Genomic DNA, 26,607 nt, shown 5'->3' on the forward strand with positions numbered 1-26,607 from the left:
AGTGGGCGCTGCCTACCAGAGCGTTCCTGGTGCTGAGGCCAGAGCTCATCAGTTCTCTGGATTCAGCATGGTTGATGTGAGCCCGGGCCCCTGCAGCAGGCTCCTCCTAATACCTGAACTTCCGTTCTGCACGTGCAGCCCCAGGCTGCCCTGAGACCAGGTGGGACTGAGTCACAGAGCAGCAGCTGGCTGCAGTGACGTAAAACTTTAAAAGCCTTAGAAAAGGGTGCTGACGTCATATCGAGCGGGACTACAAACACACCGGTAGGGCATGTTTGTAGTTCCTTAAGAGCAGAGCGGGCGGTGATTGGCCGAGAGCCACAGAGACGGGCACGCGTCTCCGCCCCGCCCCCAGCAGTGTGAGAAAAGCCCCAAAAGTTAACGACGACAACAAAACAAACCACAGAAGAAGAGGCGTAAACAACAGCAGGAGTGAGCAACATGGCGGCGGTGAGAGGAGCCGGGGTTTCAGAGCGGGGCTGCCTGGAACTTCAGGCCGCTCTGTGAGCCTCTGCCCGCGGCATGAAGCTCTCCGGGCTGCCGGCATCATGGCCGTTGTGACAGCCAACGCCCGCGGAGTGTCCCCGCGGGGGAGCCGGCCTCCGGCACCGGGAGCCGGCGGGAGATCCGAGGAGTCCTGGAAGGGACACATCATCCGAGAGCTGAAGCACCGAGACCTGAGCCAGCACGCCATGTTCCAGGACCTGATCCGCTTCTGTACGACGACCAAGTACAACTTTTATCCCCTTTAAATCCATCACAGGCGGTCTGAGAGCAGCAGTCACCGGGCCGAACATTTAAAAACCCATTAAGTTAGTGTTCAGAGTTACAGTGAGGTTTTACAGGCTGACGCTGAGAAATTACTGCACGAAGAAAGACACTGATCATTTTTGAGTGAGGTTTGGTTCAGAGAAATCAGGGCTTTGTATTGGGGAACCAAGAGGTTTTCATCAAAGGCCAGCAAAAGTAAATATGTTTAAACCAGAACTAACGTCCTCGCATTTGCTCTCGTTACTAATCAGCCTGTTTAACCCTGTACTCAGGAAATGTCACAGAAGGAGCTGCTTTACTTAGGGACAAAAAAGATGGCTTTTTAATAGGGCAGCTCTACACCAAACTCTATGTAGGGAGACGGGATTCCATCTCAGCCAGGTAACTTCAGGGCTAACTCTACTCATCGCCATGGTAACATATACTGCGAGCCATACTTGCTCCAGAGCAGCTTCATGCGACTGCTTGTCCCCACTGCCAGCGATGGGATACGTGAATACAGACAACAGGGAGGGAAAGGTGAGCTTAGCCCCAAACCTCAGACTGCAGTCGGCATTCGTCACCACAGCTCGAAAGAACATTTCATACGTTCAATAATCAGCATTTTTAACACTTTCTTGAAACCAGGCTGAGATTCAGGCTTGTTGATCACGACAACTACACTGTGGTTCAGTTGGACTCTCAGTGACGATGTTTTATATATTTATATTTTTCAGTTATAGCAGCTCTGAAACCAAAAAACCAAAAAATGGAATTTGTGACGGGCAGAAGTTTGATGAGAGTCGTCCAACCTGTCCCACCAGTCAGACATCCAGTATAATCCTGTTCACCCTCCTGTAAAATCAGATTGTTTTGAATGGAGTCTGGTTCATTTTATATTTTTATTGTGGTGAGTAGATCATTAACCCCTCTGCTCAGTGTTTTGAACCTCGCCGACATCCACCCTCCTTTCATACTTTGCTGACATTCAGGGACAGGAAGTTGTCGGAACTATTAAACCACACGTCGCCTCACTTCCTCTGCGCAGTGAGTCATGTGTGACAGATAACCAGCCTGCTGCTGGTTTATCATCAGGCCGCACACGCAGAATGAAAAAATGTTAAACATGACAGATTTTGAATGGAGTTTGGCTTCAGTCAATGAAAGCTGGGAAACATAATAAAATTAAGTCATAGTAGAGTAAAAATATCTCAGTGAAAACATGTTGTCCTGGTTTTTTGGTCCTAGCTGTCAGTCAGGTGCTCATCAGGTACAAACCTGGAGCACCTGGTTCCTGCCCCGCCTCCTCTGACCCCCCTTTCTGTCTGCAGACACTCAGCTGCTGGAGAAAACCAGTCTGACCAAAGGACTGCTGAGCAGCGCCGCCAGGTAACTCACTGTGTTTGTACATGTTCAGACATCTTTGTGAGCACAGAACATTGGTATGTTACTACACTACAGTAGTCACTGGTCCCACAAGGTTTAAGACATTTTTGAGACTCACATTGTGGTTGTAGTGTCAGGATCACAGGTCATGGTTAGGCATTCATTTTGAATGTTAGGGTAAGTGGCTGGGATGAGATGAGTGAGGTGTCCTCACTAAGATATGAAAACGAGCGTGTGTGTGCTGAGGCTGTGTTTGTTCTGTGTGTGCAGGTGTCCCCCCGCGGGCGGCGCCCCGCTCTCGTCCCTGCAGCAGCAGAGCATCCAGCTGAAGAAGACCACGGGAGAGGTCAGAGCAAACCTGCCCCCCTTTTCAGAGTGATCACATGATCAATTACGGCCAGGGTTAGGGTGACTCAGCCCGCAAAGTCAGCAGTGCTTGCAAAGGTCAGAGGTCATCTGGTGGCCTTCAGGTAGAACGCAGGTTTTTGGGTATTAACGCATCGTTTTTCCAACCTGGAAACTGCAGTTCCTCTGACGTCCAGCAGAGGCAGCAGTGAGGTAGTCCCCATAGACGTGTTCACAGCCTCAACTCCAACTGGTTGGTCTCTGTAGCCAACTGCCTCCTTCATAGCACCTGTACAAGGAGGACTGTAAGAGCCTAAGAAATGTTTATGTTTTGTGTATTTGTCATGTGGCACAGGTGTTTAGATTTTCCTGCACCTCAGGTGATTGCATGTTATTTACCTGATGCCAGTGTCGCAACAGCGTCGTTGGGTGAGTCTGAGCGTCATTATAGCACATCAGTTGGTACATGCACTATTTGTTTTGATTGAAAGCACAAAGTTTGTTGTTTTCTTTTAAAATAAATAAAATACAAGTGGGGCTCAGTTTGGATTATTGGAGACGCGTCACAGCACAAAAATATACGTTTTGGAGTCACGGAGCTTTCAGATGGTTGGACGCTGTTCTCAGATGAGTTATTTATTTCTGTAACTCGCCTGTTATGGAATAAAGGGGCGTGGCCTATTTGATTGGCAAGTGGATGGTGACGCAGGTGTCTGTAGCTGGAGCTCTGGACCATGTTTGTGCTGCTGTGAGGTTACTGTACTAACAGGCCGTCTGAGAAGGCGGGGCCACAGTTTCGCTGAATAAAATCAAGGATTTTGATTGGATGTCGCTGTGCAGGTTTCACAGCAGGAACCTTTATTAACAGATCCACCGATCGGGGGTTTCAGTTCTCGTCAGTTCGATGCAGATTTATGTCCTGCTCATGAGCAGCAGCAGGTGTTGTTGTTGTGATGAACAGCTGTTCACCTGTTTCCGTGGTCACGCTCAGAGCTCTTTCAGCTCGTTCCTGGCGGCTTGGCTCCTGTTTTTCTTTGAGGCCGTGTGATAAAACACAGCAGACTGTAACCGAGCAACAGCAGCCACTTCTTCCTCTTGTGATAAAGCCGACGAGCAGATGTGATCGGTGTGATAAAAGTGAGAGGAACAGGCAGCCCGAGGGCGGGCAGACCACTTCACCCTGAGCTGCTCCACAAGCTTCGGCCTGCAGGCTGACGATCCACAACAAACGCTCTGAGACCAGGAAGAGACACGTTCACGAGGGGAGGGTCTGGCTGCGGTCCGGCAGCATGGCTGTCGGGGCAGGCAACTTCTTTTAAGCCGTCGTGCACTCATCCCGGTGGACCTGTTTAGACTCTACTTTTGAATACCAAGTAGCTTGCTGTGTTTGCCTGTGGGTTTTAAGGACTAGATTCACCTCTTAAAACCTTTTGAACGGACCCAATCTGCCATTTAAAGAAGAAGATGACGCGGGAAAAAGCAGAAGCTTCAGCTAAGCCAGCGGTAGCTTCCAAGAGCTCTGCACCCGCTGACCACGAATATGCAGTGGAGACTTCAACACCGTCAGTGAAAAGAGAAACTCCACCTACGCCCACCAAAGCACCCACACCACCTAGCACGGGTACTGTGTCCCAAAGTGTGGAAAGCAACAACTCCATAATAGAAGCCAAGCTAACAAACAAGATCGATGACTTCGGCGTGCAGCTAAGTAACAACATGATAACGGTGGCTAACATCGCCAAGCTGGCTGCAATGAACGCAGCCGATATAAAAGTCGGTAAGGCTAAACTGTCTGGTTTGGAACTTGAAAATCCAGGCTGGAAAGAAAAAAATGACGAAGATACCCGCGAAGAAGTTATCGACATCTTGGCTAAGGTCGCGCCACGTTGGGCTTCCGCACTGGGCAACACTGTGGACGCCGTCCATCGTCTAGGGAAAAAAGAAGCGGGTAGACATCGACAAATAATAGTTCAGTTCACCATGAGGCGCTACCGAGAAGCTTTCTGGAAACTAAGGATTCCCAGGTGTGCAAGGAGCAGGCGTCTACTGCAAGCAAGATTTCTGCAAACGAGACCGGAGACAGGACGGGAGGCAAGAGCTGCAGTTTGGCCCAAAATGGGCCCAAAATGGGCCAAACACTCAGTCTGGATTCATAAAAGGCCGCTCAATCCATAATAATATCCACCTTGTTTTGGACTTGAGTGACTACAACTACCTAATTGAAAACCAAGGTTTTGTTCTATTTTTAGATTTTTACAAAGCCTTCGACATGATAGAGCATGAATTTATGTTCCAAGCCCTTGATTTGTTCGGTTTTGGAGGTAACTTCATTAATGTAATCAAATTACTGTACAGAGATACTAACAGTTCAGTGTGTCTTCCACGTGGCACCTCACAAAGATTTAGGATCTGCAAAGGAATAAAACAAGGATGTCCAATCTCACATTGCTGTTTATGGCAGCAACAGAAATGCTTTCCATACTGATTAAAAATGCTGAGTTTGGTAGGACATCTATCCTGGGTACAGAGCTCTCTATCAGCCAGTTAGCCGATGATACAACGAAATAACCTGAATGAAATCCCCAAAATTCTGCAGATTATTGAAACTTTCTCAAAAGCTTCAGGATTAAATCTGAGTTTAAACAAATGTGAGATCTGACCCTTAAATGATTGTACTATTTCTAACACTTAATATTCCTGTTAAATCCACTGTCAAATATTTGGGTGTGTATATAACCAAGAATAAGACTGATTTAGATAACCTTAATATTTGGGAGAAAATCCAACTCGTTTAAATAACTGGGCTCAGAGAGACTTATCGATTCTGGGTAGAATTCTTCTCACCAAAATGGAAAGTATCTCCAGGCCAGTACATCCTGCATGTGCGGTAGGAGTGCCTAAATCAGCAAATCTATTAACCAGCTACACTTTGATATTATATATGGAAACGTAAAACCCACTATATCAGGCAAGGTAATTTAGTCAAACGCGTCGAAGATGGAGGTTTGCAAGCTATTGAATATGACAGCTTAAATGGCTCCCTGAAAATAAATGGGCTTAGGTCATTTTTAAGAAGTCAGACTAGCCGTTGGTTTCACATTCCAAGCAAAATATTCTCAGATCTATGTGGAATTAATCTTTACTTAGATGTGATTTTGACATAAACTCCCCATACAGCTGTCTTCCTCTCACCAGCACGTTGTATTACACTGGAAATGAATATACAAACATAACTACAGCCCACACAACACTCCGCTGTGCAACTGTCGCTACATAAACGCTGGAAACTAAAATGCTACGGTAAGGGCATCTGGGCAGTGATGATAGAGGTAAAATTCTATTAGAAGCTTTCACCACCAATTATAATCTGCAAATAAATAACAAAGAATTTCAAATAATTACTAATTACTATCCCTCAAAACATTCTATGGACAGCATATAATCTTTGTCAAAACCCTGACTGTGACCTCCCTGAACTCTTGGTAAATGGCCTGTATTTATATAGCGCTTTACAGCATAACATTACAGCTAACAGTCTAAAAAATCTGGGAATTATTTACTAATGTTTTTATCCACATCTGTTCTCCGGTGATGAAAAGAAAGATCAGAAAAAATGACCTAAAACTTCCGATTCCTCCCAAAGCTCAGGAGGTCCGCTACAAAATCCTCTCTGGTATTTACTCTTCCAAAGAATCTCTCAGACGTCGCTTTGCTATTGATAATAATTCTTGCTCTTTCTGTGAGGGGATATTGAATCAACAGAACATTATTTTATGGCTGTATATTCTGTAAAGCCTGTGGAACGATGTGCACTACTGGCTCTTCCCACAGATTCCAAACTTACTTGAATTTTCTAGAAATGATTTTATCTTTGGTTCTCTAAGAAAAGAAGCTTGAACATGTTCTAAATGTAATAATTAATATGGGCAAATTCTTCATTCACAAATGTTGTTTTCTGAAAACAAAGAACTCGTCCTCTCAAAAACACAAGCTCTGGATCTGAATCATATGATTATTGAACTAGATCTGAAAACCCCTGAGGTATCAGGTATGTCTTTTAATTATCCTTTTTTTTGCTTTGATTCTGTTTGGGGTTTGTTTTTATTTTATTTATTTATTTGTTGTTGTTTGTACTTCCTGTTCATTATCTATCTTATATATGTTGGAATTCAGCCTGTTCTGATACTATTTCATGTTGGAAATATGCATAATTGTTGTACATTATATTTCTGTGTGATTAATAAAATAAAATAAAACTGTTCACGAGGGGCGAACCGGAAACGTCGCCTGTCAGAGTCAGGTTGGGAGTTCGCTTTGTAATCGGAAGGTTGCCGGTTTGAGCCCCGGCTTGGACAGTCTCGGTCGTTGTGTCCTTGGGCGAGACACTTCACCCTACTGGTGGCGCCAGTGTCCGGCAGCCTCGCCTCTGTCAGTGCGCCCCAGGGTGGCTGTGGCTACAATGTAGCTGCCATCACCAGTGTGTGAATGACTGGATATGTAAAGCGCTTTGGGGTCCTTAGGGACGAGTAAAGCGCTATATAAATACAGGCCATTTACCAATGTTCCCTCTAAGCTGTGCGCGTCCGCCATCGCGCAGTGCTGCAGGTCTCTGCACACAGAAAAAAAATCTAACCTGAATTGAAATTAACATTAAAACTTTAACAATCCTGTTTGCAGTGTGAGTCAGTGACTGGCTGCTCCCGTATGGGATCAGAACGATGCCACCTTATCCCAAAGTCCAGCCAATGATGCGATTCACATTCGTATAAACGCAGCTGATCAACGTCGCTGACAGGCTGTGACAGCGTCCTTATGTGCCGGTGTTTTAGCAAAGCGGCTGATGTGGAGTGAAGCCACGTTAATGACAACGTGTACAACCACTGGAGATGTGAGCAGGACAGACGGAACAACTGACGGACAAAGTGTGGACTTTATACCAGTTTTTAAATTGTGTTGATCGGCCACGTAAAACCAGAGTTATGATAAAATATCTGCAGTGTTTGTTTTTCTTCCTGAATACTGTCGTTGTTTATATTTACTGCAGGAAGAAACGGTAAAAACAGCGTTTTATAAGGAAAACGCTCGAAAGCCTGTGAGCAAAAACACCAAAACTCCCAGCCTTTCCTATTGGTGGAAAAATGTACCATGTGGACCAATCAAAGAATGATAAGGCAACATGGCATTTAGTTGTTTAGGGAGGGGGAAGTTTTAGTGCCGGTGGTGTTTTGAGATGTGAGAGATTTGAGACGTTTAGCACAAATCTTGTGTAGTCAGTGTGTAGTCAGCGTGTAGTCAGCGTGTAGTCAGCGTGTAGTCAGCGTGTAGTCAGCGTGTAGTCAGTGTGTAGTTAGTGTGTAGTCAGCGTGTAGTTAGTGTGTAGTCAGCGTGTAGTCAGCGTGTAGTCAGTGTGTAGTTAGCGTGTAGTCAGTGTGTAGTTAGCGTGTAGTCAGCGTGTAGTCAGTGTGTAGTCAGTGTGTAGTTAGTGTGTAGTCAGCGTGTAGTTAGTGTGTAGTCAGCGTGTAGTCAGCGTGTAGTCAGTGTGTAGTTAGCGTGTAGTCAGCGTGTAGTCAGCGTGTAGTCAGTGTGTAGTTAGCGTGTAGTCAGCGTGTAGTCAGCGTGTAGTCAGTGTGTAGTCAGCGTGTAGTCAGCGTGTAGTTAGCGTGTAGTCAGTGTGTAGTTAGCGTGTAGTCAGTGTGTAGTTAGCGTGTAGTTAGCGTGTAGTCAGCGTGTAGTTAGCGTGTAGTCAGCGTGTAGTTAGCGTGTAGTCAGCGTGTAGTTAGCGTGCAGTCAGCGTGTAGTCAGCGTGTAGTTAGTGTGTAGTTAGTGTGTAGTGTAGTCAGTAGTTGTGTTGTGTGTGTCAGAACAATGAGGCGACTGCTGAGTGTTACAGGTGTTACAGCAGTGACACATCTGCTGCTGTCAGGCCTGCAGGTATCAGGCTGTTGTTCTCCTTCATCTCATAGTGCACAGAAATTATTTTTGGAGCGGCACAAATAATTTGTGTGGCATCAGATTTGATGCAGAACAGCTGATTGTTCTGTGAATAGTTTGAAATGTTTGTTTAAAAAACACCTTGGCTGCATTTTTAGGTAAAAGCTGCAAAAAACTTTGTTTGCATGACTCAGTAACTTTTTTGAAGAAGTAATGTAAGAGCCAAAGTCAATGTTTATGTTTTTCCTTTTTGTTTTGGTGGCACAGGTGTATAGCTTTACCTGCGTCTCAGGTGATGGTATGTGGGTGTGGTCACAGTCTATTTACCTGATGTCGGTGTTCGCAGCAGGTGTTGGGTGAGTGGTTTGTGGGCAAACTTTTCTGTTGACCGTCATTTTTGCCACACCAGTTAATCCATGTGCTATTTGTAAATTGATTGAAAGCGCAAATGTTTGTTTTGTTCTTAAAATAAATGCGCAAAGTACAAGTTCGACTCATTATGGATTATTGGAGGCGCGACACAGGGACACAACCAGCTCAGCCGGCCGCGGCTTTATTTACGGATGAAAGTCGCAACAAGTAACTATATAATTAATTGGCCAACATTGGTCATTATTTACTGTATTTGCAGACAGAGTTACAGACTCTCTCCCAGACCACAGACTCATCATACAAGTCAGAGCTTTATAGAAAAAAGTTGTTTTCAAAATTGGAGTTCAAGTTATTTTTACTTCCAGTAGTGTTGACGTGCTACAGGTCAGGAACAGGATTTGTTTAAATTGTCATTGTAAGTGGGCTAAAGCAGTTAATTAAAAGTCGTCTAACATACATGTAAACGCTGTAATGTGATTATTTTAATAAACATGTAACTTGGATGGATTCGTGCTGGCGTGACCACAGTGCTCACGTCTGCTGTTGCTCAGGGAGTTTGTGTGTTCGCTCAGACACGTGAAACATTAGAAGGAACGTTGGTCAGAGCTGCTGCTGGTCCTGCTCTGGCTTCATAAGCACACAGCAGAGGCTGAGCTATGCAGAGTTACAAACAAGTACATTCTGTAAGTGAGCAGAGGGATGTTAGTGTCATGACCTTTGTGTGCGCAGGAGGCTTTTTCAAAATGATACGATTCATGAAGCTCTGTGTGAGGTCAGATCAGAATCAGACATGTGACAGCGTGACGCTAACCTCACCCAGGTAGAAGTCACGACCACGAGTAACCTCTGACCCCTCCCTCCCTCTCTGTGCTTCCAGTTAGCCTATCAGGTGGTGGAGCTGACGCAGCAGATAAAAATCAAAGACGGCGTTCTGGAGGAGCAGCATGCCAGGTGAGTAACACACCTGAGACTGTCAGCTCACCAGTCAGGTGTAAAAACCTGCTGCAGGTGAGTTCAGGCTGAGGTCAGAGAGCAGGAGGAGGAGGAGCCTCGTTCTAGTTTTCCTTGTTCATTCGCTGAGTAGAAATATCGACTCACAGCTGAGCTCAAACTGCACTTTAGATCAGACTCTGCTGCTCGTCCACCGGGGGGCGCTGCGCCATCTGGCAATAATTCAAATATCTGAACCATCTGAAATTATTTTTAATAAAAGAAAAAATCAGATTCTTTACTCTAATATTCAAACATTTAAATATATTTTATCCTTTTTGTCAAAACACAGCAAACCTCTTTATTATTTTATGTTTTTATTTGAAATGTGTTCTTCAAATCTTGTAAACTTTAGAAAAACATCCATATTCTACTTTGACATATTGAGTCTCAGGTGTTTGCCTCCAGTGTTTGTGTGCGCAGCTCCATGACACCTCATACTGGTGTGACCTACTCTTTCCTCCACCTTCAGGCTGCTGCAGGAGCAGCGTTGCCTGTCTCGAGTGTCTGATGCTCATCAGGAGCTGCAGGCACAGGTGGAGCAGGTTCAAGGGCAGAACACGGTGCTGAAGGTGGAGTACGACACTCTCCTGGAGCAGCAGAGAGCAGCGGAGGCGAAACTAAGGCAGGAGACGGTCGGAGGGGAAGAACTGCTGGCCAAGGTGATGAAGCGGAAAAACCAGGCCGCAGCTCGGATGAACAGCCACAACGAACGCCGTTCCAGGTACCTGAATGCACCGCGCACACCTGTTCATCAGTGTACCTGAATGCACCGCGCACACCTGTTCATCAGTGTACCTGAATGCACCACTCACACCTGTTCATCCTGTACCTGAATGCACCGCGCACACCTGTTCATCCTGTACCTGAATGCACCGCGCACACCTGTTCATCCTGTACCTGAATGCACCGCGCACACCTGTTCATCCTGTACCTGAATGCACCGCGCACACCTGTTCATCCTGTACCTGAATGCACCGCGCACACCTGTTCATCCTGTACCTGAATGCACCGCGCACACCTGTTCATCCTGTACCTGCAGGAGGGTCAGTGTGGATCCAAACAGGCATCTCTTTGTTTGTTTCAGAGCCCGAGAGGCAACCCAGGCCGCAGCCAGGTCGAAGGTCAACTTGGACAGGTCAGCTGTCCATCCCCCGAGCTCTACATCGCCCTCTTCAGGTTTCTCTAAGTAAGAATAAATGAAACGCACGACACGGGTTTGATAAACATTTACACTGAAACAGAATTTTAAAAATACTTTTTAAAGTATTGATAAACATTTGAAACCTTGACAAATTTAAAAAAAAAGTCTAATTTTGATTTCGAGAATGTTTTGAAATATTAAAGATTTTGAGACAATAATATTCTGAATAATTTCTTTATTTTTGATCACATTCACTTACTGTCATTTTTGTTGTGCTGAAACTTTATTGGTTTATTGGCCATTACAAGCTTCTAAAGATTGATTAATAGACTACTTTGTTACTTCCTGTCACTGTCAGAATAAAACATGTTTGTGTTTCAGCTCATCAAGTGCTCCGAGCTCCAGATCGACGTCTCCAAAGAACGAGAAACGGGACGCGTCCACGGAACGAAAACCCATGCGACTCGTGAGGTCATCAATCACGCCTTTGTTTTATTTTATTATATAGTTTTCACGAGTTCACTGACGACCTCAGGAGCATTTACACACAAAAGTCATTAATCCTGGAGGGAAATTGAGTTGTCATAGCAACGTACAAACAACAGACGACAAAGCAATCGTGTTGAAGTGGAGAGATAAGGATGAGCTGGGTGAGTTAGCGGGTCTAACGACCTCGTCTGCCTCTTCAGATCTCAGGAGCTTTTCTCACAATAAGATCATGAAATCAAATTTGAGCAGCAGGTCATTAATTTTCTGTGTTTTATTTTATTTTCTCTCAGAGTTGAAATAAAAACTATTCTGACTTTTTATTGAGATCATTGTAATTATTTCTATTATTGTTAATGTTGTGCACATGTGCTCAGCAGGGTGGTTACTAACGTAACTGCGGCTCCTTTAAACGAGATGATGAACTGTTTCTTCTCTCAGGTCGGCGTCGGTGACGTCTCCGAGGATCCTGACCTCCATCAAAGAGCTGTTTGAGTGAGTTGTGACCGCCATTATGTTTTGTTTGGTTCATTCATTTAGCGGCTCAGCGAATGAATGAATGACTCTGTGTGTGACATAAGCAGGAAGAGGCGGGGCCACTCGGTCTGCAGTCAGGAGGAAGATCTCGTCTCTCCTGTAAGAATCTGTGTGTCAGCCCGAGTCCCGGCCAGAGCTCTGCAAGTCCTGGTAGCGCGCACTCACACAAAGAACTCCTCTGTTCTCACTACCCAGCATGCCTCTCTGCTGACCTCAGCCTGGTTCACACGGAGTACGACGTTTACACGACGCTGTAATCTTTCCTTTGTTTTTTTCAGGATGCCCATGAGCAAGACATCAACGCCGTGCGGTTCAGCTCCAGCTCAGACCTGCTGGCCACGGGGGGGACAGACAAAGTGATCAAACTGTGGGAGGTCAGGGCAGGTAAACCCACCTGAGGCCCGCTCGTTGTTTTTCTGTATTATCGCTGATTTAAAGGACGGGTTGTGACCTCACTGCTGATGTCATCAGGCTTGCTGACTCACAGAGGGACCCTGGACGGCAGCACGGAGGGCATCACCTGCATCGAGTTTGACCCCATGGTGAGGAAGTCACCTGAGCTCACCTGTAAATGGAGCACTGAGGTGTTTCTCACTCGTGTGGGCATTTGTGTTTTTAGGGCTTCAGGATCCTCGCCGCGTCCTACAGCAAGGCGGCCATGCTGTGGCAGCTGGGCGACTCCGTTCCAAAGGTAAAGGTGACTCACCGCCCGGTGTGTCTGATTAATGACGGGAAACATCATCAACAAATTCTGAAGACGAACACAAAATTTTTTAAATTTACAATGATGAGCTTTTATTTTGAAATTGTGTTTCTGCAGATCTGGAATGTAACTGTGTGTGTGTGCGCGTGTGTGTGTGTGTGTGTGTGTGTGTGTGTGTGTGTGCGTGTGCGTGTGCGTGTGTGTGTGTGTGTGTGTGCGTGTGCGTGCGTGTGTGCGTGCGTGCGTGCGTGCGTGCGTGCGTGCGTGTGCGTGCGTGCGTGCGTGCGTGCGTGCGTGTGTGCGTGCGTGTGCGTGCGTGCGTGTGTGCGTGTGCGCGCGTGTGTGTGTGTGTGTGCGCGTGTGCGTGTGTGTGTGTGTGTGCGTGTGTGTGTGTGTGCGTGTGTGTGGTAGGTGACTCTTACAGGTCACAGCAGGAAGGTGACGGCGGCGAGGTTCAGCAGCATCACCCATCAGGTGGTGACAGGAAGTGCCGATGGTACCATCAGACTGTGGGACCTGCGGCGAGCTGCCTGTGAGTAACCGTGCGTGCCTGCTGCTGATTGGCTCATGGCGTCCCTGCAGGTGGAGTGTATTTAAGGCAGACCATGTCCCTGCAGGTCTGCAGTCGCGTAATGTGGCGAAGTACTGCAGCGACCTGGTGTGCTCTGAGAACTGCATCATCAGCGGACACTACGACGGGCAGATCAGAGCGTGGGACTCCAGGTTGGTCTGCCGCGCCGCAGCACACCTGTGCACCACCTGATGCTGAGCCACGCCTCCGCTTCAGTAGAATCATTAGAATCTGATTCCTTTCATTCGGACACCTCTCGTTTACTCCTCCCAGCCGTTTCCAGGGTGACATCCCGTCTCCGTCTGTTACTTAGCAACAGCTTAGCTCACAGACTCCCCTCAGTGTCCTGAAGTCTGTCTGAAGCAGCAGGTGATTGACAGCTCTGCCCACCATTTACACGCCAGCATCGGCTCTCACTGCGCGTGGTTGATCAGAAACCGGATGATGTCGTGTTTACCTTTGTATCTTCTCCAGTTTTCTGTTTCTGATCATCGGTTTAGCGTAAAAGTTATTATTCGGGGACGAGCCCCTGATGCTTGCACCTGCTCTCGTGAGCTTTGGCGCCATCAGCTGGTCAGAGATGAAGGCGTGTTTAAAGCCGTTCATAAATCAAATGCTTTTCTTTACGTTCAGGGTGGCGAGCTGCGTTCAGGTGTTTCCTGCTCAGGGAAAAGTCACCTCGTTGGACCTCAGTTCTGACCACTGCCAGCTGCTCAGCTGTTGCCGTGACGACTGTCTCCAACTGTTCGACCTGAGGAGGTGGAGCAACGAGCGCGTGACCTTCAGGTACGTCAGGACGAGGTGATGCTCTGCCGAAACGAACTTCCTGTCCATTTGTCTGACGTTTGTCTGTTTGTGTCTCAGAGCCGACGGGTTCAAATGTGGCAGCGACAGCACCAAAGCCGTCATCAGGTGAGTCACATGATCAGTGACATCAGAACCAAGCACTACAAGGGTCAGTGAAGCAGAAAACTGTTAGCCGTGCTTACTGGGCGCGCCCCGAGTTAGGAAAAGGCTCACTTTCAGTTGATGACCAAAGCAACTACCAATGAGAGTGAAGGATACTGCTGAGTGACAGAGAGGACATGTGACCATCGATGAAAAATGAACATGTGACTGCGGGACGTCTCGCTTTTGTCAGTTACAGATGAAGCGGTTCCAGGGTCCAGTTCAGGGGCTGCAGTTAGGTGTGTCACCCGCCACCTGTCAGTCAGAGGCCACGCCCCTAATAATGCAAACTTTCGTTCTTAATACTACATAAACAGGCGGGTTATTAAAGGAAAAGGCTGCAACATTTCTGCTGTCTGACTCACTGCCGCCTCTGCTGGACATCAGAGGAACTGCAGGCTGCTGTTGAGTGCAGAGTCAGTCCTTCCTTGTGTCTTTATGTTTGAGTCACGTTGTTGGGTTTCTCTCTTTACTGTAAATCTTTAACATCACGTCGTCGTAGCGGCTGCAGGTCAGCCCGGCACGTGCCTGTCCTCGGTGTCCGGGTGGAAGCGGGGAGGCGGGGCTGCCAGCAGAGTTTGGCTCGGTGCTCTGATCGATTATCACAAGTTTAATCGTCGGATGGAGAGGACTGTTTCTGGGCCAGAGAGATAAAAATAGGGCGAGCTGGAGACGGGGAGAGATGAGATCGGGAGATTGGTTGATTTTCTGCTGTTTCCATGACGACAGCAGGGCAGGGATGCTTTGCGCCTGTTCGGCTCCCTGACAGAACCACTGCACATGTGAGTCCAACATGCACAGCTGCTCTGCCTACACTACGCTGAGCCTCGCCTGCTGTTGGCTTCGTACCTCTGATTCCTACATTTGTCTGTTCTCATCGGGTCTCTTGTTCAGCTTCTCGGGAGCCGGACTGACAGTGTCTCTAAAGTCTTCAGACTCAGCTGTCCACATGGCAGCAAACCGCTGACAGCATTTTAATCTGCACGAGGCCACATGCACATCTGCTTCAAAGCAGGAATGACAACAGAAGGTGAAGCAGTATAAAACACACGTGCTGAGTATCAGCGTCGACGTCGAAATCTCGCCGACTCGGAGCAGCCCTCGACGCTCTCTCCTGACCTGAGCAGTTTGTTAAAGTTGTCATGTTTTGTTTGTTTTTTCCCGCCTGTCCCGTTTGGCTCTTTTGCATCAGAATTATTGTCTAAAGGTGAAGAAAGATGCCCAACAGATTTACTTTAAGATAAGATAAGATAACCTTTATTAGTCCCACACGTGGGAAATTTGTTTTGTCACAGCAGGAAGTGGACAGTGCAAAAGTTATGAGGCAAAAATTAGAATACAATAAGAATAAATACAGTACACAGCTGTACAGAATAGAATAAAATAAAATACTATATACAGTAGAATAAAATAGAATAAAAATATACAATAAGATAAAAATAGAATACGAATACAAATACTATATACAACTGAGTAAAAATACAACGATGACAGAAAGGATTATTGCACTTAGTATTATTGCACATGTATGGATGTGTGTGCTTGATCAGTTAAAGTCTTACCAAACTGACCATCCCAGCCTTGCTGTAATGGTCCATTTGATTCACCTTTTATTGTTTATTTTATTTTATTTTCACTTGCTCCACACGGGACAGACTTGACTGGGGAAAGAAAAACAGCGGGGAAGAGGGGCGGGGATAAAGGGCAAAAAACGACAAAATAAGCAGACAAAAAATCCATCCATCAATCACCTGGATCACCTGTTGAGAAAGAAAAGAGAAAACAAGCAAAGAAAAAGAGCAACATAATAAACAACATCACAATGATAAATGGGAATATGACAGTAAATACTAAATATTAAACATCATTGTGCAGCACATAAGATCAACAGAACACAAGAGACCAAGGAAGACCAACAGAGGGGCAGCCGCGCCACTGTCCCAGAAAGAGCTGAGGAGAGTCCCAGATGAGGGCTCACTCAGCAGCTGCGGAGCAGAAGCCAGGGGGAGTTGCAGTGACGCGCCCGTGAGCTCCGCCGGCAGCCAGCTGCGCCTGAGTGACCGAGCCCCAGGCCGAGAGGCCGGGGGCACCCCACCTCCGAAGTGGCCCGAGCGAGCCCCAGGCTCCAGGCCCCGATAAGCGGCCGCCAAGGAGTGAGCCGGTGTGTACCCGGACGCCCATCCCCGGACACAAAGAACCACCAACGCACCGACACCTGAGGGAGTCCGCCACTGGCAGGGGAAGTGGTGGTGGGTGGAGATAGGCCTCCAAACCTTGGAGGGCCTGAGATGTCCCCAGAGAGGTGGCGCCTGACACCCAACCTGACATATAGACACAGACATACAGGCACACACAGATACAAACATCCATTCCCACCCTCATGCTCTCATATGCACTTACTCCACACTCAACCAACGTGGAGACAGACATAAAGAGACGCTGTACACACAATCACACTCCCCAAGCGTACTCTACAAACCGGGTCTAGGTGCCCTTGCCCCTGGAGGGGGAACTGCACCCAGACCCAGGTGGTGTTACCCTTTTCCCTGCGGTGGGGAGAGGCAGACCGCCCCGACTCCGCAGCAGCAGGGAGGCCCCACACTCCAGACCGCAGTCGGACGGCCAATGGACCAATGATATATTTGCAATTTACCTGTGCTGCTCTGCCAAAACACTAGTTGGCGCTGGCGTCTCTCTGAACTCTCTTCCAGCTGTCCTCCAGTCTAAGAACCAGTTTACATATGGGAAAACTATTGTGTTGAACATTGGGTTGTTGCGAGCAGCATCAGTGCAGCATGTTGCATTTGTGGGGCACATCAGGTCACAGCGTAGGGTTCAGAGGGTTTGTGGTTGCAGCGTAATGGTGAGACAAGTGTAAATCCCTCTTCGATGTCCCAGCTGGGAGTTCTCGGCTCTGCAGATGTAGAGAATCGTGGAGCAAATTGCTCACAGCAGCAGGAAGTTTCACGTCAGAACAGCTGTTTCACCCAGATGTTCTCTCTCTTCAGTCCAGACTGCTGCTATTTGGCGGCCGGCTCTGCAGACGGCGCAGTTTACATCTGGAATGTCTCGACGGGCAAGTTGGAGACCCGGCTACCCGACAAACACAGGTAACACCGAAGACTTGAGTCAGCTGATCAGCACAGTCACTGCCAGTGCAGGGTCCTAAAGATCAGAGGCTCCAGCTCAGCTCCCTGTGGGACTCCAAATGCTGCTAGTTCAGCTTCACTCTTAGTGTTTGCCGTAATCCACAGACTACAGTGTTCCTGATGACAGGCTAGTGTGAGGCTGCAGGGCTACAGACTCCTCCAGAGTGACTTGTGTGTTGCTGTGTGTGTAAATCTCCATGAAGTTTAAGGGCCTGCGATGGCGCCTTGAGAGAGCCCGCGTGTGTTTAACCACAGAGAAAGTGTCCACTGTCCCTTTAACAGCCTGCTCTCTTTCAGCTCGTCCATCAGCGCCGTGTCCTGGTCTCTGTCCGGCGAATACTTCGTCAGCGTGGACAAGAGCAAGCGAGCCGTCCTCTGGAGTGACATGTGAGGCAAACCCGCGACCAGGTCACGTTGTCATGGAGACGCGTCACACATCCAGCTTTGATTGGACAGACGGCTGTTTGACAAAAGTCTTTAAGCTATTTGTTGGTTGGACCAAAGGGAAGTGACCTTACGTTGTTGTGATCTATGATAACCCTGAAGAATATTAACGAGGGAGGAGAACATGGACGTTCTACCAGCTTTAAGCTTTTCTGTGTAAAACCTGTGTGAACAAAGGGAAACGTTGAACCATTTTACAGCCGACACGCCAAAACGAAGCGAGGCCGAACAGCTCTTCGGTCACGCGTGCACACGTCAGCCCGTGGCGTGCGCTGTGCTCACGGGCTGAAACCAAGCTAACTTCTTTTTACCTGGAACGAGTAGAACGGTTTTGTTTTTATCGTTGCGGACAGATTAATAACTCGCACGCTCCTAACACTCCTGTTTTAGATGTTAACGTTTTTCCCGCCCTGTCTCAGCTGCTTTTGGGTCCTGAGAAAGTCTTAAATTGACATTTGTTAATAAAAGATCTGAAACGGTTTTAAACTGATGTTTTCGGTCACCTCAGATTCATGTCCCCGCTTTTACATCCAGAGTGGGGCCGCAGCGCGACACTGAAGCCCCACCCACCTGCTGGCAACCAATCAGAAGAAAGTTGTCTCTAAAGGGGGAGGGGCCACCACCCTCAGACTGCCTTAACCTTTGAACCCCTGAGAAGAAGCTTTCGTTCAGGCCCGGGAACATTTGCTCCTGATCCTGAATTTAAACCAGCCGCTCTGGGATCGGTGGGCGTGTTTCCAGTCTCTTTGCTCTCAGCCGTGGATTTACATTTAAAGGCTGCTGCATGCAGTCACTGAGGGATTATTTTGAACTGTAAGTGATGCAAAGCTGCTGTGGAGGAAATGAGCAGAACGTGTCCACCTGTGTTGTCCTGCGTCTGTATCTGCAGCGAGAGGCTGCCGCTCAGGTAAATGCTCAGGTGTGTTTTTGTCTCAGATGTCGTTCTGTCAATGTTTTTAATATTATTGTTTCTGCTCTCAGCTCTAATAAACGCTGATCTCTAACCGCCCGTCCTTCGTCCTGTCGTCTCCTCGCTCCTTTCTGCTTGAAGGCTTTGTTCGTTTTTTTTAATCGCAGTCTGAAGTCATGTCCCTGAGTTTAAAAAGACAAGAGGATGATGATGATGATGCTGATGAGGAGGTTCGGCGCTGCAGGCTGCTTCACGCTGAGGTCATTGATTAGGAAACAGAAAGCAGCTGCTGCCTCCAGACTGACCGAGCGCTGACCTACACGCCGCGTAAGTGTTAGAAAGCTTCTGTTGTCCTCCACTCCTCACAGAAGCCTCTCACTTTGACCAGGTGGATGGTTTCTGTCAGTCATGGCAACAACAGATGAGTCTGTTAGTCTGCTTCATGTTTCTTCTGCCGTTGTCTCACAGAGCGAATCAGGTGTTTTCAGCTCAAACTCCATCCATCACTCCTCTGTCCTCCACCCGTCTGTTGGACATGAAAAAGCTCATCTTTGAGGGATTGAGCAGGCATCCTGGTGGCTGAACCACCGCTTTGAGACTCTCCAACGACTGCGCTCCTCAGCTCTCTAAGCACAGACATCTTCAGATGATGCTCACTTGTACCCGTCTTCCTCCCCTCACAGCCAGCCGGTCACAGTAGATGAGCCTGGTGCTGCTGGAGGTTTCCTGTTAAAAAGGGTTTTTTCCTTCCCACTGTTACCGAGTGCTTGCTCTTAGTGGTCTGATTTTTTTAGGTTTTCTCTGTACTATTTTAGGGTCTTCACCTGAACAGAGTAAAATAAAAGTAAGTAAATGTTTATTTATATAGCACCTTTCAAGATAAAATCACAGAAGCTAAAACATGAAGACAAAATCAACCAAAAGCAAGTCTAAAAAGATGAGTTTAAAGCTGTTTTTAAAAGAGACCACTGAGTCCACAGATCTCACAGTCTGGGGGCCACAGTTACCAAAGCTCGGCCTCCTTTTGTTTTCAGCCTCGTGTGCTGGACAACCGGCAAGCCCTGATCACATGACCTCAGGGACCTGCTGGGAATGTATGGATGTAAAAGATCTCTGATGTATGTCGGTGCTCATCCATGCAGATCCCTGAATGTCAGAGTCATAATGTTAAAGTGGATTCTGAATTTAATAGGGAGCCAGTGCAGCTGGATCACCAGGGGTGTGGCATGGGAGGTCTTGGTCAGAAGCTTTGCAGCAGCGCTCTGAACACCCTGCAGATGTTCCAAGGAGGATTTACATAAACAAGTGAACAAAGAATTACAATAGTCCAGACGAGATGATGCCCCTGGGCATGTCGTGCCAGTTCAGAGCACGACACAACGGGACTCAAGGCCGCAATGTTTCTCAAGTGATAAAAACAGGAGCTGACAAGCGATTTAACATGAGCGTCCAAAGTCAGAGCTGAGTCAAAAGTTACACCAAGGTCGATGGATGAAGCAAGAGGACCTAAATTTTCCAAAACCCTAGGCACAAACTTATCGGGAGCACAAACGAGGACTTCAGTTTTCTCCTCATAAAGTTGAAGAAAATTATCAGCCATCCAACCTCTGATGGAGTCTATGCACCTATGCAAAAACTGTAGCTTGGAAACATCTTGGGGCTTAAAGGAGATATATAACTGAATATCATCTGCATAGCAGAGATACGAAATGTCTTTAAAAGTGCTCAGTAAGTGCTGAAGAGGAAGTAAATACAACAAAAACAACAAGGGTCCCAACACAAAACCTTGTGGCACACCATAGGCAAGAGAAGTAGAAGAACTGTGGTTAGAGGCAGCCACAGAGAAGGATCGTTCATGCAAATAAGATTCGAACCAGTCCAAAGCAGCCCCTGATATTCCCACCCAGTGTCTCAGCCTATCTAACAAAATGTGATGGTCAACAGTATGAAAGGCAGAGGTCAGGTCCAACATCAGCAAGACATTCTCCTGCATCACATCTCATCAAGATGTCGCTGGAGGTTTTAAGAAGTGCAGTTTCAGGAGTGTGAACTCTGCGAAAACCAGAATGCTGTATTCATCCAGAGCAGCTTGGTCTATAATAAGCAGAGAAGCTTAGCAGTTTTGTTCTGTTCTGTTTTGTTTTGTTTCGTACTCTGGCCCCAAGCCTGAAACAGCTGAGTGGCCCCGTCTCATTGTAGCGAGGCTACACTACTACACTGACTGTGTTAAAATCCTGTCGAGGGCAAGGGAGCTTCAGCGGATTAAGGTGAACAATATGACCATCTCCGTTTTCCCCGCCTGTACCGCCAAGACAGCCTGAGCTCGTGCGGCCTTCGCAGACCGTCGCCGTCAGCACATCACAGATGTTATTGAAGCAATGACAGGATTTACAGACTGAACACGATCTCCTCACAACAACTGACGCGGAACGTCTTTTGATTCGATCCCGTGCTACCTACTACGAGCATGGTGAAAAGCCAAGTAGACTTCTGGCACACCAACTGAAACGTAGAGCCAGCTCTCGCACAATTTCACAAGTTAAAGACCAGTCTGACATTAGGGCTGCCACGATTAGTCGACTAGTCACGATTACGTCGACCATCAAAATCGTCGTCGACTGATTTAATAGTCGACGCGTCGTTTGAAGCTTTGTAAGATCACAAAAGCCGCAGGAATAAGTAGCAGGATTTAAGAGTGTAATAACGGATTGAAACAGAAGATGGCAGCACTGCATGTACAAGGATGCCAGCTGCCGTTAAACCCCGAAGAAGAAGAAGCTCTGTCCCAGAATTCATAGCGCAGCTTCCAACAATGGCGGCAGCTAGTTAGTTTTAATATTACTTTTATTATTCTTTCTGGGTCACAAAATAAACGTTTAACATATTTTCAGGCGAGAATGTAGCTGTGTAAACCTCAAATATCTGCTCAGTTTATCAGGACACCACATATTTTCAAAAGCGCTCCGACGTTTTCGGAGACGTCTGTTACCCACTAGCTCGTTAGCTAGCAAAATTAATCGGTGACTAGTCGACTATCAAAATAATCGTTTGTGGCAGCCCTATCTGGCAATCTGATTTCTGACCCTGTCTCTGTCAGTGGGATTTTTAAGAGACTTTTAACGTGTAGTTATAAATTGTTAGATTATTGTGATATTGAAATATAAAAATACACTTTTATTTTCTATTATTTCTTCATCGCTCAAAATAAGCGTCACACTGGCGGAAGCCGGTGTGCCCGCTGAAACGCCTGCATTTACCGAGACTTTCAACCCCAGGTAGGCCAATTATGGACCTTCGGATCCACATTATGTCAGCAGCTCCACCGCGAACTATGTTAAAAACAAACACGCTCACGCCTCACAGACGACAGCTGTCCTGTAAAGATGAAGTGACTTCACTGTGCGCAGAGGTTCAGGAGCAGAAGTCCCGTTGTAAACATGTCACGGCAGACCTGACGATGTTTGCATGAACACGCTTTACAGCATCTCTTTATTGACCACTTTCACACACGGCTGCTGTACGCACACAGCCGGCTGTAGCTTTGCAGCTCACAGCCCGACACACAACCGCAGAGAGAGCACAGACTTTAAGGTGGCGAGGCGTGATTGCTGGTGCCGCTCAGGTGCGTCCGCCTCCCCTGCAGCGGCGCTGCAGACCACGCCCCACCGCACACATTAACCAGGTAAAATACATATTTAGGCAGAATTTTGTAAATATCTATTTTTCATTTTTCAGCAGCATAGAGCTTTTTTTCAGTTATTTTTAAAAGTCAGGTCAAGGCTCCAAAAGCCCAAAGGAGATATAAGGCTGGCGGCTCACAGCAGTTTTTGTTTGCTGGATCATTGTAGTTCAGCTTTCCTTTTGTTATATTTCTTTAAGAGATCGAAATGTGTTCATTACATAAATAAAATGTAGTTTTCTCTGTAGCACTTCATGGATTTCATAAGCAACACACTTTAGCTGTTCACACAAAGCATAAAGGTAAAAAAACAATATGTACAGTGTTATCTTCATTTTAGACGTCACAAAGTATTTGCGGCTCCCAGTGGGTTTTTTTTGCGTGGAAACCGGCTCCAAGTGGCTCTTTGGGTCTTAAAGGTTGTGACCCCTGGCCTAGACTGAGGCTCTCTTTATTACAACAGTTTACCTCTAATGGGGGTCTTTCCCTACCAAATTTTTTAATGTACTACTGGTCTTCACATATTCATAAGCTGACCTACTGGCTAAATTCACCGAACCTGATTTGGTGTAAACTTGAAATTCAATCAGTTTCTCCATATTTTCCAGTCGCCTCTCTTATCTACTCATCACTGCCTGTTAAACATCGTCTGTTGCTTCAAATCCCGTAGTGCTCTCTACACGTAAGATGTGGTTTCAGTTCAGGTCGCATTTTAAATTCATTGCCCCCTCTACCAGATTACCATTGTTAAGGAATCATCCATTTTCCTGCCACTGCCGCCTGTCTGACGTGGCATGAAAGAGACATAAAATTTCTCTATTTGCAAATTAGACACTGTGTCTCATCACTGTTTCCAAACTTCTCCCTGCTGATGCTCCATGGGTTGACCTTCTGCTTGTGAGGCCTAATCAAAAATCACTTCTATCAAATATATATTGTATGCTTATGGCGACCCAAACTGATTCATCAGGTAAAATCAGAACCGCCTGTGAGCATGAATTAGGTGTTGAACTGTTTGAATCATGGTGGGACAAGGTGACTCTCATGCGTTCAAGTACACCATGTGCTACAGCTTGTACAGTTTAGTCCATTTCTCAAAATCCCGTTTATCTAAAATTTTCCTTCAATTATAGATCAATGTGACCTCCCCCTGCAATCCATATGTTTTCTTCTGTCCAAGTTTGAACACATTTTGGGTTTTCAGAGGTTTTTGGATCCGATCCGAGAAGACCCTCTGACTGCCATATTTGGAGTTCCAAAGACCCTCTTAATATAACTCCCCAGCAAACTGAGATCGTGGCTTTTTGTTCCCTTCTTGCTAGACGCTGTATTTTACGCCTCCATCTGCATTGCAATGGCTTAATACTGTCCGGACATTCTTGAGGGTGGAGACGATCTCACTCACAGTGAAAGGTAGTCCTGCTAAATTTATCCACAAGTGGACACTCTTTGTGGAATATCTCAGATCTTTTCCTTAGAACAATGTGATTTACCCACCTGCAACTAGATTGAAAAGAATTTGAAATTTACTATTTTTAAGGTAGGCACAGGATTTAAGCCCCGCCCCCTCTATTCTTTTATTTGTATTTATATTTTATTATTTTACTTTATTTTATTAAAATTTTTTCTAATTTAGATCATACAAACTTATTTCTAATATGCCATGGCCAAGACCAAAGAGCTCTCGAAGGACACCAGGAAAAGTATTGTAGACCTGCACCAGACTGGGAAGAGTGACTCTACAATAGGCAAGCAGCTTGGTGTGAAAAAATCAACTGTGGGAGCAATCATCAGAAAATGGAAGACATACAAGACCACTGATAATCTCCCTCGATCTGGGGCTCCACGCAAGATCTCATCCCGTGGGGTCAAAATGATCATGAGAACGGTGAGCAAAGATCCCAGAACCACACGGGGGGACCTGGTGAATGACCTGCAGAGAGCTGGGACCAAAGTAACAAAGGTCACCATCAGTAACACACTACGACGGCAGGGAATCAAATCCCGCAGTGCCAGACGTGTTCCGCTGCTGAAGCCAGTGCATGTCCAGGCCCGTCTGAAGTTTGCCACAGAGCACATGGATGATACAGCAGAGGATTGGGAGAATGTCATGTGGTCAGATGAAACCAAAGTAGAACTTTTTGGTATAAACTCAACTCGTCGTGTTTGGAGGAAGAAGAATACTGAGTTGCATCCCAAGAACACCATACCTACTGTGAAGCATGGGGGTGGAAACATCATGCTGTGGGGCTGTTTTTCTGCCAAGGGGACAGGACGACTGATCCGTGTTAAGGACAGAATGAATGGGGCCATGTATCGTGAGATTTTGAGCCAAAACCTCCTTCCATCAGTGAGAACTTTGAAGATGAAACGAGGCTGGGTCTTCCAACATGACAATGATCCAAAACACACCGCCCGGGCAACAAAGGAGTGGCTCCGTAAGAAGCATTTGAAAGTCCTGGAGTGGCCTAGCCAGTCTCCAGACCTCAACCCCATAGAAAATCTGTGGCGGGAGTTGAAAGTCCGTGTTGCTCGGCGACAGCCCCAAAACATCACTGCTCTCGAGAAGATCTGCATGGAGGAATGGGCCAAAATACCAGCTACTGTGTGTGCAAACCTGGTAAAGACCTATAGTAAACGTTTGACCTCTGTTATTGCCAACAAAGGTTATGTTACAAAGTATTGAGTTGTATTTTTGTTATTGACCAAATACTTATTTTCCACCCTGATTTACGAATAAATTCTTTACAAATCCTACCATGTGGATTCATGGATTTTTTTTTCACATTCTGTCTCTCACAGTTGAAGTGTACCTCTGGTGCAAATTACTGACCTCTGTCATCATTTTAGGTGGGGGAACTTGCACAATCGGTGGCTGACTAAATACTTTTTTGCCCCACTGTATGATCTCTTGATAAACAAATAAAATAAAACCAGTGAGTGAATGACAGCATTCTTACAATAAACAGGGACCTGACCAGAAACCAATGAAGTATTGATAATTGTCAGCACACAGGGACCGATAGACTGAAAGACATTTGTAAACAAAGATCCAGGTAAAATATCAGGAGAGCAGGAGGACGCTTTTTAATCAAATTAACTAATTTGACCAGTTTAGGTAAGGACACAGGTTAAAAACCTTATAACAGGACTAGGTGGGGTTGGAGCAGACAAGAGACACAGAAGGAGATATATTGTTCCTAACAATGCTGACTTTTTCAACAAAGAAAGTTTTCACAATCTTCATTCAATGAAATTGGGACAGCAGGTGGAGCAGGAGCAACTATATCACTAACGGTGTCTAATACTACCTTGGGGTTACCTCTGCTCTTTGAAACTAGGTCTGAGTACCCATAGCTTCAGTCACAGGTGAGGCTAAGGATGTCAATCTATGGCTAATTCAACAGCTTTTCTTATGTGCTCAGTTGTGAACCACTCCAAGGAAAGCTGGACCCATGAAATCCTCAGACCAGATCCCGAGGCCCCTGAAACAGACGCCCTTCCCCTTCTGGACAAACTAAAAACTTCCATCACTCGCGATTTAAGAGCAGCAGGATGAGATGGGGAACTGCAGGACGCAAATATAAAGTGTCAGTGCTGTACGTAAAGATTAATGGCCACATTAATGTGAATAAATAAAAACAGTGGGCCTCACGCAGGGGCGTGTGGTGCGAGCCCATACATTTATAAAGCATGATGAGAGAGAAACCTGAACTGCTTCACACTGATGTGACTGAACCCGAGTACGACACTGCCTAAACTCCTGCACTAAATGTCCAGCAGGGGGCGACTGGTTGTAAGAAGTCACTAATGACGAGATGTAAACATGCTTAAAAGTCAGTACTGAGGGTTGGATTAAACGCAGAGATGTGCAGCTGGCAGTGAATGTTCATAGAAAGAACGACAGTGACTTTCTTCGTTTCCTTCCTCGGGCTGTAAACATTCAAGCCTGGAAAGTGTCCAAATTTAGAGGAAATAAATATTTATTTAATGAAGGACAGATGTAAGGAGGGTGGAGGTCAGAGTCCAGCTGTCAGTGTGATGCTCCTGTCAGACAGAAATATAATCTGTCCTCTGGGTGTCTCCTGTTTTAACATGTTTTACTGCTAATGAGTCTGACAGAAGAGAGAGGGGGAGAGCATGCCAGGCGCTGAGAGGAAGGAAGGAGGCGAGTTAAAGAGGAGGAGGGGCAGAGTGGTGGATTCAGTCAGTCCTTCGTTCAGTCGCAGCTCAGATGGAGGTTTTTCCTCCTGCTGAGGACA

General features: G+C 46.5%; 1 protein-coding gene across 4 annotated transcripts; it reads left to right on the top strand.

The window, feature by feature from the left end:
- The first annotated feature begins 320 nt into the window (after positions 1-320).
- Positions 321-26,526, top strand: atg16l2 (ATG16 autophagy related 16-like 2 (S. cerevisiae)). 4 transcript variants are annotated; one of them, XM_086262558.1, is made up of 18 exons: positions 328-717; positions 2,082-2,139; positions 2,407-2,482; positions 9,662-9,735; positions 10,247-10,498; positions 10,862-10,963; positions 11,300-11,389; positions 11,846-11,899; positions 11,986-12,091; positions 12,220-12,325; positions 12,413-12,483; positions 12,561-12,632; positions 13,056-13,176; positions 13,262-13,367; positions 13,849-14,001; positions 14,080-14,127; positions 17,172-17,273; positions 17,610-18,765. In XM_086262558.1, exons 1-18 carry the CDS (start codon positions 549-551, stop codon positions 17,701-17,703), a joined length of 1,854 nt encoding a protein of 617 aa, XP_086118684.1. In that variant the 5' UTR covers positions 328-548; the 3' UTR covers positions 17,704-18,765. The 4 variants fall into 4 exon arrangements, with proteins under 4 accessions (XP_086118687.1, XP_086118684.1, XP_086118685.1 ...); XM_086262559.1 differs by having other exon boundaries at positions 11,989-12,091; XM_086262560.1 differs by lacking the exon at positions 328-717 and adding an exon at positions 938-1,290.
- The last annotated feature ends 81 nt before the right edge of the window (positions 26,527-26,607 follow it).

The sequence above is a fragment of the Aulonocara sp. 'chitande type north' Nkhata Bay genome, linkage group LG14 (genome assembly GCF_057382095.1).
Source record: "Aulonocara sp. 'chitande type north' Nkhata Bay isolate Kocher_YH1m ecotype deep benthic linkage group LG14, A_spYH_male_GT1.1, whole genome shotgun sequence".
In the NCBI taxonomy this organism is placed as follows: domain Eukaryota; kingdom Metazoa; phylum Chordata; class Actinopteri; order Cichliformes; family Cichlidae; genus Aulonocara; species Aulonocara sp. 'chitande type north' Nkhata Bay.